Source organism: Thunnus maccoyii, chromosome 3 (assembly GCF_910596095.1).
Source record: "Thunnus maccoyii chromosome 3, fThuMac1.1, whole genome shotgun sequence".
Taxonomy (NCBI): domain Eukaryota; kingdom Metazoa; phylum Chordata; class Actinopteri; order Scombriformes; family Scombridae; genus Thunnus; species Thunnus maccoyii.
In genome coordinates this window covers 19,972,958-19,985,997 of record NC_056535.1, presented here as the reverse complement: position 1 = coordinate 19,985,997, position 13,040 = coordinate 19,972,958, and the positions used below count along the sequence as shown (strand labels likewise).

The window sequence follows — 13,040 nt, the reverse complement described above, 5'->3', positions numbered from 1 at the left end:
ATTTTTCGGGGCGGGGTCCTCTTCAACCCTCCTACCCTCGCTCTTTCTTGAAACATGCTTTAATAGAGAAAGTATGCATTGCATACTGCTCAGCTACAACCCCCCATTATACTGCAACTGGGGTATTCGTGACTGAACGTCTGGGGGGATCACACACATTTCCGATTAGAGGAGGGAGGGAGAGAGAGAGAGAGAGAGAGAGAGAGAGGGGGAGAGAGAGAGAGAGAGAGAGGGGGGGGAGAGAGAGAGAGAGAGAGAGAGAGAGAGAGAGAGAGAGAGAGATTACCCTTTCATTCCAGCCAATGAGACGGTCGATACACTAAGATTTTCATAGTTGTGCAGGAGCACATTAGGCTGACTGTGAACTTCCAGGTAAAACTGCAAACCGACTCAAGGTAAGTTTAACAGTCTCTGCTCTGATTGTGTTGCATTTGGCGCTGCCTGCATGAACAGGACTATTGAGCCTCAACATGGAGACTATAGCCTGCATGTATGTATGTAGTATGTATGTTCGGGCTGCTTTCAAAGGAGAGCTTTTGCACCTGTGTTCCCCTGCCTTTGTCCTTCGTGGTAAAGTTTTTTGCAGCTCTTATACTAACACTTGGTTCATCCATTTCGGCGGACCTGTTATCACCAAGAAACCCAAGACATTTGAGATCGATTGCGCAAGTGATGGAAGCAGGGGGATGTAGTGTAGTGAGCGCCGACTTTACGCTTTAAAACATTGATGGCCTCGACTGTTGTTTCGGCGTTAACGTGTGCCAGTCCACAACCAAGTCCGGGAAGGTTTTTGCTCGGTCCAGCGAGCACTCACGGTTTCGCTCGAGGAGCGCTTTACGCACCGTCTTTAAAGGCTGCAGAAGAATGTGTTTTTTACGGTTGCAATTGCCGCCCATATGCAAAAAGTACATTCAGTCCCGTTCTTGACTGCCAAACACATACGAGTTGAGCGGACGGGCTGCTCCGCCGCTGCAGAAGAAAGTGCAGGACGCTTGTTGTGTTACTCCAAAACGAGTTTATAAGCGACGAGACGACGTCGTGCGTCTCGTTTGGCTTTAAATCGTTTCATCGAGGACGTAGATTTCTCAAATTGCTCCGACTTCCTGCTTCTGTGCGGCCGTTTTGATAGGCTGTGTTGGCAATTAGTGTTTGGCACGTTCCTCTCAGAGCTCGACTTTATGGTAAACGACCACCGTGGGACATTACCAACAGCCAGTTTATAGCAGATACTCACTGTTTACTGTGTTAATACAAAGTAAATTAATTAAGTGAAGAGGTCACCAGAAAAATATACTGTGTTTATGTTATTGTTACATAGGAGAGCCATTAATATGACCTATATAACTTCACATACTAGAGCTGAAACAGTTAGTCGATTAATCAATTAGTTGATCCACTAACTAATAATTAATCTGGAATTATTTGATAATGATTTAATGGTTTCAGTCGCTTTTAATATTTCCTATAGTCTCAACTTCTCAAATGTTAGGATTTCCTAACTTTTCCTGTCTTATGTGATAATAATCTGAACATCTTTTGGTTTTGGATTGTTGGTTGAACAAAACAAGCAATTTGAAGACCTCATTTTGGACTTTTTCACTGTTTTTTGGACATTTTATGGACTAAACAATTAAATGATTAAAAAGGCCTCAACAGATAGCTCTGACAATTTTCCCTAATTAACTGAACATTTGTTTAGTCCATAAAATGTAGGAAAATGATGAAAAATGTGTATCACAATTTTCTAAAGTGCAAAGTCTTTAAATTAAAAAGCTGAAACCAGAGAGATAAAATACTTATATGATTCATCAATTATCAAAATAGTTGCAGATTAATTTTCTGTCAATCAACTCATCAATTAATCGACTAATTATTGCAGCTCTAAAGTTCACCGTAGCCTTCAGAGTCAGATTTTTAAAGTCTGTTATCTTGTTCTCATTCTTTCCATTTAGATATTGCATGAAGTACTTTCTGTTTTTGTTTTAATTCATTAGCACAAGTTTCTCAGTCAAAGTTGTAGCAGCATCAGCACGCCTACAGCTTGCACAAACCCATTGAGAAATACCTCACAGAGGGCAGATGGTAGATTGAGTTGTGAATATCTGTGCTACTTTTAGTCACTGCACACCATTCTCATGTTTCCCTGCGTTTGCCAGACCCCTGTCTGTGTTCCGATGAACCTGGTGCCAAGGCTTATGTATAAGCTGTTCCCACGCTTGTGCTTGAAAAGGGGTCCAGTGTGATTCTGAATGATCCATTAAGCACAGACTGAACCTCACTGTGATAATTGTGCAGAAATTAGATCATTTGAATTCATATAGTGATATATCTGATCATCCTAAATACTTCTAAGATAATTGCTGCACAAACACATTTAAAAGTAGTCATTTTTCACATTTCTTTACACATAGCTCCAGCTCCTGATACTCAGGTCTTCTACTCTGCAAGCCCACGAGGCCGCTCCTCCAGCCTTTGATGCCCACACTCTTTGAAGCAGGTGGACAGACATAGGCATGAGTCACAGTGGGACCAAAGAGCCGTCTCCCGAGCCAAGCACTGCCCAGTCACCTCCTGAGCCTCAGCGCAGGGGCAGGGGTCGGCCACGGAAACAGCAACAGGTGGGACTTCAAGATGAATTTGATCAACCCAGTCCTTAAATAATTATGTATCTAATTAAAACATTAAAAAAGTCATCCTGAGTCATCCTAGAGTTGATTATGTGATGATGCCTTCTGGCTGTAGACAACAGATCATGCAAACAGTTGTTGGTTTGTTTATGGTTGCACATGTGATCTCTCTCTACAGGAGCCTGTTGGACCACCGACTCCAAAGCGACCAAGAGGACGACCAAAAGGCAGCAAGAACAAAGGCCCCAGAACTGCACTGAAGGTTGAACTGATCAGAGTGTCTAAGACACTTAATATTAATTTGAACTTATATATCAGAACAGCACCATAATACTGCAGTGTAGTGCTACAATTTACATTACAGAACATTTTGGACAAATTATATTTATAATTTTAGTTATCACAAGAAAGTGAAAAAATTAAAGATTTTGTGACTTCTGTCTTGAGTTGGAATCATCAGGGGTAGATTTAGTCATTTGGGGGCCTTAGGAAAACTCATTGTGCCTTTTTTCATCCTTTCTCCAACTGAGAATATAAATCTCAGCAGTGGTAGAAATTTTACTGAAGTAAATCTATCAATGTCACACTTAAATAGTCCTGCAATCTAGTATAAGAAACATAAGTATTATCAACAAAGTGTACCTGCATGTACACACAAGACACAAGTCTCCAGGAGGAGCTCATTTTAACTACTTTATACACTGCTGGATAGATTAATCTATGATATTATATAATGTTGATCATTGTTGATCACATGTTTTGTGAGTAAACTTTGAAGCTGCAGTAACCTGTTACAAGGTTTCAGATAAATATAAATAAATAAAAAGCACAATGTTTCTGTCTGAAATTGAAGGATACATCAACTTATAAAATATAATGCATCATTATAGATGAAACTACTCTGTACATAAGGTAGTTAAAATGTGTCAATTTGCTTCTTTAAGGACCTGAATATTTCTTCCACACTGGTATGTTTCTGCACATTCTCATCCTCTCTCTCTTGAAAGCAGTTTTCTTTAGGCCATTAGTTGCCTCTTCCTCTTTTCCTCAGTTTCTTTTAATGCAGTTTTCTATTCTTATATTTTTATTGTTTGCATGAGCGCTTGGGAGATTGATGGGGGGGTCAGGGGCTGCTCCCATCATATCACAAGTGAGTCAATGTGGCAGGAAAACGTTAGTTACTCTGGTCCTGCTGGTTGTCTCAGTAGGAGCAACAATAAAGGAGATTACCTTTGGGAGTTTTACAATTAACGTGTTACTTTACCTCTCATTTTTTCATTAGAAAGGCTCACTGTGATAACTATTTATATATATATATATATCTATATATACTATTTACAGTTTAAAATTGTGTTGAATTGCATCCTTAGCCATATGAGTTTAAGCACGTAGTGTGGTTGTCGTAAGAAGCACTTTGAGGAAGTTTTGTAAGTTATTTCAGGGTATTTATGAGTAAGATTTGTAACATAGTTTTATATGTTTGTATATCGGAGCATTATAATGAATGTAAAGCTGTCAGTGGCCCCATGCAGTAACCTATTTTGCCTGATGGTAAAGTATTCCCCCTGGGAATGACCTGGATCTCTAAAACTCTAATTAGGGATCTGTAACAGACAACAAAATGCATAATTGCCTTAAAATTGATGGTCGAACTTGTCTACATGTTTATTACATACTGAACATGAACTTTCCAGTGCATTTGCAATACATGTACCAGTGCATCTGAGAGCTTTCCGAGAAATACATCCTGAAATGCAAAGATTTATGTCTTTGGTAGGACACTGTAACAGTCAGCAATCATCATGGGGGCAAATGTCAGCTTACAACAGAGAAAACACAAGCTGTTATTAAATCAGTGCAGTATTTATGTCTCATGCTTCAGCCTGTGGGTCAGTGTTTAAAAGAAGGAGTGGTCAGTGCAGATGTGGCTATTATTATTCTGAGGAATGAAAGATTGACTTACAGAGAATTAAAAAAAAACTTTGATTATTGTCACCATAAGACTTTCATAAGATCTGCTGCACAGCGGTGGAAAGTACCTGAGTACATTTACTCAAATACTGAATTTACTTTACATGAGTATTTTCATTTCATGCTACTTTATACTTTTTCTCCTCTATGATTCAGAAAGAAATAGTGTACTTTTTACTACATTTACTAAACTACATTTACACGTTTGACAGTTGTAGTTACTTGCAGATTAGGATTTTATATACAAACATTTTATCATCTAATAATATATTATAGATTAACCACTGAACAGTATATTAAGTAGTTGAAATAAGCTCCAACTCTACCAGCTACAACATTAAAATGTTGATTACATATTTATGCATCAGTGATAATAATCCAAAAATATATTAAATATAGTATTGTAACACTCTGAGAGGAGGGATTTTGCAGTATTTGAACAGAGTATTTTACTTATGATACCAAAGTACACTTTGTTGATAATACTTATATGCTTTCACTTAAGAAAAATTTTCAAAGCAGGACTTTTACTTGTAGTTAATTATTTATACATCTTTGTACTGAAATAAAGTATCAGAATATTTCTTCCACCACTGTTCTGCAAGTCTAGTTACAATAATCAAGATCATCATCCTCACCAATCAGTGCAATTTTCAATCAGTTACAATAAAAAGCAAGTATTTCCAAATTCAGTAATACCTTAAAAACATATAGCTCACTGTCTTTGCAATAGTTATGTATTTGCATGTGTGTTTGCTATGATTTAAAAGAAAAAAGGTGAAAATTTACTAAGATACAGAGTATATTCCCAAAGTGGTGACATTTAACAATTAGACACCCAAATCCACTGTGTATTCAAATTTGGGGAAAAATTTAAAGAAACAACAGATCCGTTTGAGATCAGATGGATATAAAAAACAAAATATGCCATTAATATGTATACTTAACTGTACATATTTTGCTATTATAGTCTTTGATAGTATAACATTTTACTGTTGCTGTGAGACGTCCTCACAGGTTCCTGTGCAGTATGGAAAAATATGGAATTTGATTTGAGTAATTTCCAGGTCTGGAAAAGTATGGAAAAAAGAGAAGAAAAATATTTGTGACTACTGCCCCTGTTCTGTTTTCTAAAATATAAAATTCAGAATTTCTAAAAAGAAATTGATCATACAAGCAGAGTGTTTTTCATGGTGTTTGGAGCAAGCAGCCAGCACAGCCAAAAAATATTTACCACTGTGTGAGAGAGCGCGGGCCAGAGCGAGCTTGATGTCGTTAAATGCAAAGCAAAAAGTATGGCGTGCGACCGAACGCACACTCCTAGAGCAGAGCCCCAAGTGCCTTATAACTGTACCAAATCTGGACATCTGTGACCAAATTAGTTTGAAAGAAAATCCAGCAATATCTTTGATTTGCAAATATACATAGTATCACAAATAACCACTGTATAACCAGTGAGTTATACAGTGATGTATTTATCAGGAAAGTAAACAGACTGTCTTTTCTGCGTAAGGAAACCGTACCTTTGTGGCTACGTCCATTGTCATTTCTATGGACACAAGGCTGCACAGACACTGTGAAAAACAAATTATTAAACTTTTTTCAACTAATTTTTGGTTCTTATTCATAAAAGAGACTAAAAAATATGGGGGTAACAATAATATAATATTATTTATTCAATATGTTAAGGTAAAATAATATCAGTATAGGTAGCACTGGTTAGTTTACTTCCTCTTTGGTCAGACATGTTTGACCGTGGAGTGTTGGCCAACTTTCTAGGAGTGTGGATTCAACAGCCACAATGCATAAATGCAAGCTTTCCGAGGGCTGGTTTGACAATCCCAAATATAAAGCCTGGTTGGCTCATGATTCCAACTGAGAAAAGTAAGCTGGATGCAAACTGTGTAAAATCATTTGACATCTCCAACATGAGGGAGGCAGCAATTGCAAGCCATATGCAAAGGCACTGTTGTCTTGTCATAGCGTCCTCTGTCATAACGTTTTTTGGTCTAACCCAACATGAGACCATGACCAACCACAAGTAATGAACCCGCCAACGTTTTATTTACATAATAAACATCTAGCTATTTGTACTCAGATGTCAAATATGGTCTGAAAAATGTACCGAGAAGTCTGGAAAAGTATGGAATAGAAATGGAAAACGTGTAGGAAGCCTGTCCTCATTTATGTTCACATAACCACGCTGTCATGGGATGACGTGTCTGCCTCTGTTCATCACTAAAGACGGAAGTTTTGATGTAGTTGTTGACAAAGATAACCACATCGGCCATGCAGCTTGTGCTTGTAAAATCAAGTCAGCATTTTCCCAGATACCTTTTTTGTTCTAACTACAATCCATAGAACAAAACTTCTGTAGCTCCTCAGAGAAATGCTTCTCATATGGTACTTTAGAACCAATAGTGATTAAAAATGGCTGCTGTCATAGTTTCAAAAATTACAGCCCTCAATCGAAAACTTCTAAGCTCTTAATCTTAGTTAGTGATCAGTAAGACAGGATTCTTAAAATCTGAAACCTCCCTTTTAACCCTCCATCTGTTCTTTCTCAGAAAGTAGAGCCTGTTGGGGAGAGACGACCTCGTGGGCGACCAAGGAAATGGGTATGGAGCCATCTCTGACACTTTACAGACATCATGGAGTTAATTGTAAATGTATATCCAAAGCCTCCAAGGTGTCTGTCTATGCCAGAGGTATACAGTCCTTGAGGGCAGCTTTTCCTTTGTGTTTTATTGATTGTGTTGCATTTCTTTCCACAGCCCCAGAAAGTAGTTCAAGAAGTAACTGAAGAGCAGCAGGTGAGGAAAATCAAAACTTTAAAAGGCAATAGGGTGGTCCACTTTTGTTTTGACGTAGCCCTTTGAGCCACATGTTCCCTCGGCTGAAAAATAATTTGATGTGTTGTCTATTAAATACATTTTAAAACAAGCAGATTTAAAATCTAACAAACTGAGCCGTGGGATTGTTGCAGAATCATTAAGTCATTACAAGGCATTAAACCTTTTAAACCTCTTCAAGTATTCTTCACTTTTCATTTAAAAGTAACTTGTATTACATTACAGTGAAGCTGGAAAAAAAAGTGACTGTGGAGGAACAAAATTTCAGTTCAACAGAAATCTCTGTTTGTGTCATCCGTTTACACTTTTGACTAATAGCAGTTACATATATGCTGTAAGCATTGAAAAAGAAGTGCTGATCTGCACTGATCTGCAGAGCTCATTGTACTCTTCATGAATATCATAAGCTTGTGTTAACCACTAAGCTTATGTTCTACATTCAGAAGCCCTTTGCACCCATTATAGTGGTTTTGAAGCCAACAAACCATGGCCTACATCATTCCAGTTCAACCAATGCACTTTGATATGTAAATGCCAGTTTATTAGAAATATCAAGATAAAACCAATTCAGTGCCTTATAGTGAAAGGTGTTACCCTCCCCTCATTCATAAAACTGGTGTGAGAAACACCTCTCTGTATAAACCAATACAATTCAACAGCACCACAAAGTAGAGCCTCCAAAGTGACCATAAAGTTGAATCAACACCTCTCTGAAACAGTTTAAATAAAAATGGAACATTATAACCTTTATGGAGGTAGAATTAATTGCAGGACTAATTTTGGGGGGCATTTTATCTTTTATTAATACTGATATTAGAGAGAGACAGACAAGAGACATGGGGAGAAAGCGGGTGATGACATGCAACAAAAATCCATGGCATCTTAGCCACTAAGATACCAGGATGCTCAAGTTGTTGTATTAGAATAACTTAGTTTTAGCTAGATGTACGACATAAACAGCAACTAGAGTTTATATTCTACAGTATCACATGACTATAAGGTGTCTTTGTAATTTTTAGAGAAATAAGCTACATATTATCCACATTACGAATATGAATATGCCAAATAATATTCAAATAGAATATTTATATTTGTATGTGAATTTACTTTTTTGGATTTATTCATAATTTTCTATCTAGATTTTTATTTTCTAATTCTTATTTTTTACAGTACGCCTTATAGCACAAACTTCAGCATGCCATATTGCATTTCACTGCACACAAATAACCGTGTATGTCACACATAAACCAGTACAATATGTGTTATCAGTCAAATATAGAAATTCTGTTGGTTTTGCACCTTTAATGTGAATAGCAAAACAAGCAGTTATATATATTTTTTCTGTACATATGTTCTTTGTTCTTTATGTAAACTGACTTTACGAAGATATGATGAGTTCTTGGAAATGCATATGAGTTCTTGGAAATGCACAGATGGCGGTGCTAAAATCCCCACATACACCTTGAAACGTCCTTTTGTGTATCCAGTTTTGGTGAATATACACCCAGTGTTTCTGGGAAACTTTGTTTCTTTAGACCATCTTGTTCATTTTTCGAATGAACAGATTGCACAACTGTTCTTACCAAAAGCGGGCCAGTTCTCTTGATGCCACCCGTTTGCCTTATAGCATCCTCTCCACTGAGCAGTTTGTCAAAGAGGTTAAGATGCTTCAAGAACTGAAACCGTTGAGACAGACTCCCTTTTTCAGACGCACGCACTCGAAGGGGAAGAATGAGTCAATGTAGAGAGGGGAAACCTGATCTAACTGTTCTCTTCCTCTGTCTTCTTGGTTTCCTGACATAACCGTCGTCTTCCTCACATTTCTAGGTCTGACAGCTGGACCTACTTCCCCGCACACAATCACTCAATGAAATTTTAATACTCATTCTTGTATTCTCACACTCTTTCTAGTGTTGATTCATTAGTTTAGGGCATAATGAGTCACCAAACTGAAAGAGATCAGACAATAACAGACAAAGTGACAAAGTGGTTTTGGTCCCCTGCTGTTCCAGGGCCCTTCAGAAGAAGGTGAGGAGGGTCCCTCGCAGATTGAGCCCTCGTCATCTCAGGTTCCAGCACAGGAGGAAGGGGAGTAGATAGGATGCCTCTCTACCTACCTCAAGGTTTGGCCTCAAACAAACAGGGGTACAATCTGACTCCTATTTGTGATAGGGATTCAGGAACACACCCACACACACAAAATCATTGCAGACAGTGGTTTCTTCTCCTCAACCATGGATTTGTTGGGTGAACATTTGATTTGATTTGATCTTTGGATAGGGCTTTTTTTTTGTAGGGAATAGTTTGACATTTTAGGTTATTTACTTTATTGCAGAGAGCCAGATGAGAGGATTAATGCCACTCTCCTGTCCACCAGCAGCCGGTTAGCTTAGTTTAGCACAAAGCCTGGAAACAGAGGGAAACGGCTAGCCTCGCTGTGTCTAAATCTGTCTTCTAGCACCACTAAAGCTCACTAATTAACTTGTTATATCTTGCTTGTTTAATCCCTACAAAAAGTTAAAATGACAGTTTGTGGTTTTACAGGTGTTATGTGCCTTTGAGCTTTAGAAATGCAGGCAAATTTTGTTACCTTTTGAAAGAGGCAGGCTAGCTGTTCCCCTCTGATTTCAGTCTTAACGCTAAGCTAAGCTAAGCTAAGCTAACTGTTTTTCATGGTATTAATATTCTTATCTTACTCTCATTAAGAAAGCAAAGAAACAAATTACCCAAAATGTTGAACAGTTACTTTAAAGATGCACGCTTTCCTGAACCCCTCAGTGTGTATGTGTGTGGGGAGGTGTGTGTGTGGGAGGGGAGGGGGGGGGGGGGGGGGGGCAGGGCTGCAGGCTAAAATGAGAGGGGGGTTAAGGAAAAAGGAACCAAACTGAACCGTTATATTGAAACATGTTTCTAAATCAGGTGTCATGAATCCTCACATGGGAGCAAGAAAGTGACATTTTTAGCAATGTTACAATATTATCATGGTGCGCTGAAGTCATTATAATGAAAGTAGATGTGAAAGGTTTTAGTCCAAAATGCAGTATCCAATTTTTGGTGGGGAAAATGTTTTTTTTTTTTTGCTCAGAATAAAAAAATGCAGAGGATTACATGACATGCTAAAATGTCAAGAGTAATGAAATTGTTAATAACATCAGTGAAATTCATTTCCCCCCCATTCTAACCAGCAGCTGTTTTAAGAAAAAGGAACCCAAAGGTTTAAATGGATATCTTAATTTTGGAAAGAAACCCTTCATATCTACTTCAGTCAACAACAGTGTTGACGTGTCATTTTACCACACTCAGGATTTTACTATTACAGTGCTTTTACACCATAATGAAACCTCAGGTACAAAACTATTCAGGAACATGTTTTCAGTCTACTCAGTAATAATTATTGTGCTGTGTTTGTTGTGCATTTCTGATCTGTATTTGACATTACCAGTATGCCTTGACACAAAGACCTCATTTAAACCTCAGTTACCCTCATTTTCTTAATCTCTCATTCTACCTCAGTAACGAAAAAAAAAACAAAAGATCTCCAACAAAGTAACTCTTCTCCACTCCCTCAGCATTGGCAAAGACACTGTCTTACTGTACACACACATGTAAACATACAACACAGACAGGCAAAGGGTTTTTCAGGTCTACATACCAACACACGAACACACACAAGCGGACGTTACACTCCAGCAGAGGATTTTACTATTGGTGTACAAATAAAAGCATCGGTGTCATTTCTTTAAAAAAAAAACTGTATTTGTTAAAACCGAATTGAGACTTTGTTTGTTTTCCTGGGAAAAAATGCAGCAAATAGTTTACAACAACTTGACGAAATACTTGCTTTTTAGGGTGTAGTTCCTTATGAAATACTTGTTTTTTCTTTGGGTCTGTTACTCTTTTCTCATTTTTACTACATCATGTATTTTCTGATTCTTACACTGTACATTTTATGTGTGACACTCTTAATTCATGTGATTTGAAAAGAAGGGTAGCAAATAACGACACAGTGCTGACATACATGAAAATTATGGAAAACAGCAAGACAACATCACTAGTTACCTTTAAAGCAACAGTTGATCAGTAGTGGTGTCTTTGTTTGAGAGAAAAAAGGACACAAGTTTTTTATTTTGCTCTTTGGCTACTAAAAGTGAGACTGTGTAACTTTTGGTGAAAAGTGGGCACTGTGGCCACAAGTGACTATTATGTAGTAATGGTCAATGCTAAAATATAGTGTAACAGTAACACAAATAAAAGTGACATGTATCTAAAGTTTGCTAACATCAGCTACTAGGGCTGCAACTACCGATTATTTTTCATTGTTTCATTTGTCAATTATTTTATTGATTAACCAATGAATTGTTTTGTCCATATAATGTCAGAAAATTGTGAAAAATTTCCAAAAGCCCAAACTGACATCCTCAAATGTCTTGTTTTGTCCCGAAAAACTACACAAAAGAACATAAGAGCACCTGCACACTGCTAAATTGTTCCTAAATCGTCCTTAATTCTACATGGATATGACAACTTTTCGACCACTATGGGTCTTCTTCAGGTGTAGAGAGTATTAAAATTAAACTGCTTATAATTTTAACTATTCATTTTTAAGAGGAAGAATGAGTTACATCTTCTTCCAAAAGTTACATAGTCTCACTTTAAAGGGTCATTTCACCCATATTACAAAAAAAATATATTTTCTCACTTTACATCTAGTAGCATGTCATGCAGACCCCAATATAAAGGCATGAATGGAATTTTTGTGGCACATACAATATTGAAAAACAACATTTAAAAATCTAATGAATAGTGTTTTTCAGAAAGTATGTCCCGATTACTCATCACAAACCTCACTGTGAACAGTTTCCAATGGAGCTATTTTCTTTGAAGAAATACATGAAAACTCTTGACAATAAGTGGATCAACCAGAGTAACGGGGAGAGTTTTTTTTTAAATATAATCTTTTAATGATTTGGATGCCACAAGGAGACTCCACTCACCCCCACTGTATTGGGATGGCGGCAGAAATCACAAGAGGTGCATATCTCAAAATCCAGGCATATAAAATCAAAACTATCTGGATGGCAACATACCACTAGAGGTTTAGTGAAAAAAAATATATTCTTGTAGTTTGGGAGGACTGACACAAGTTTGAAACATAAAAAAACATGCACTATTTTATCAGTATTGATCAAGTCATGGGCGACATGGTGGTGCAGTGGTTAGTACTGTTGCTTCACAGCAAGAGGGTTCTGGGTTTGAATCCACCGGCCCTTCTGTGTGGAGTTTGTATGTTATCCCTGTGCCTGCAGGTTAGTCAAATTGGTGGCTCTAATTTGCTGTATAGTCTGTCTCTATACTATATGTTAGCCCTGTGATTGGCTGGCAGCCTGTCCACCCAATGTCAGCTGAGAATGGCTCCAGCTCCCTGCAACCTTCTAGAGGATAAGCATCAAAGATGGATGGATAATCAATCATCATAACCATATAGAATATTAGTATTTTGGAGATCTTTTCTTTATGGAGATATTTCTCCCATAGTAGACCAAATTAAACATCAGAAGTAAAGAAGCTTCCAGCCCCCAATCTGTTTTTA

At 37.6% G+C, this 13,040-nt stretch overlaps 1 protein-coding gene across 3 annotated transcripts; it reads left to right on the top strand.

Annotated features, from left to right (window-relative positions):
• Positions 1 to 261: 261 nt before the first annotated feature.
• Positions 262 to 10,257, top strand: si:ch211-161c3.6 (high mobility group AT-hook 2b). 3 transcript variants are annotated; one of them, XM_042406869.1, is made up of 6 exons: positions 262 to 395; positions 2,412 to 2,618; positions 2,806 to 2,889; positions 7,166 to 7,216; positions 7,373 to 7,411; positions 9,463 to 10,257. In XM_042406869.1, exons 2-6 carry the CDS (start codon positions 2,514 to 2,516, stop codon positions 9,544 to 9,546), a joined length of 363 nt encoding a protein of 120 aa, XP_042262803.1. In that variant the 5' UTR covers positions 262 to 395; positions 2,412 to 2,513; the 3' UTR covers positions 9,547 to 10,257. The 3 variants fall into 3 exon arrangements, with proteins under 3 accessions (XP_042262803.1, XP_042262805.1, XP_042262804.1); XM_042406871.1 differs by lacking the exon at positions 262 to 395 and adding an exon at positions 456 to 490; XM_042406870.1 differs by lacking the exon at positions 262 to 395 and adding an exon at positions 505 to 1,181.
• The last annotated feature ends 2,783 nt before the right edge of the window (positions 10,258 to 13,040 follow it).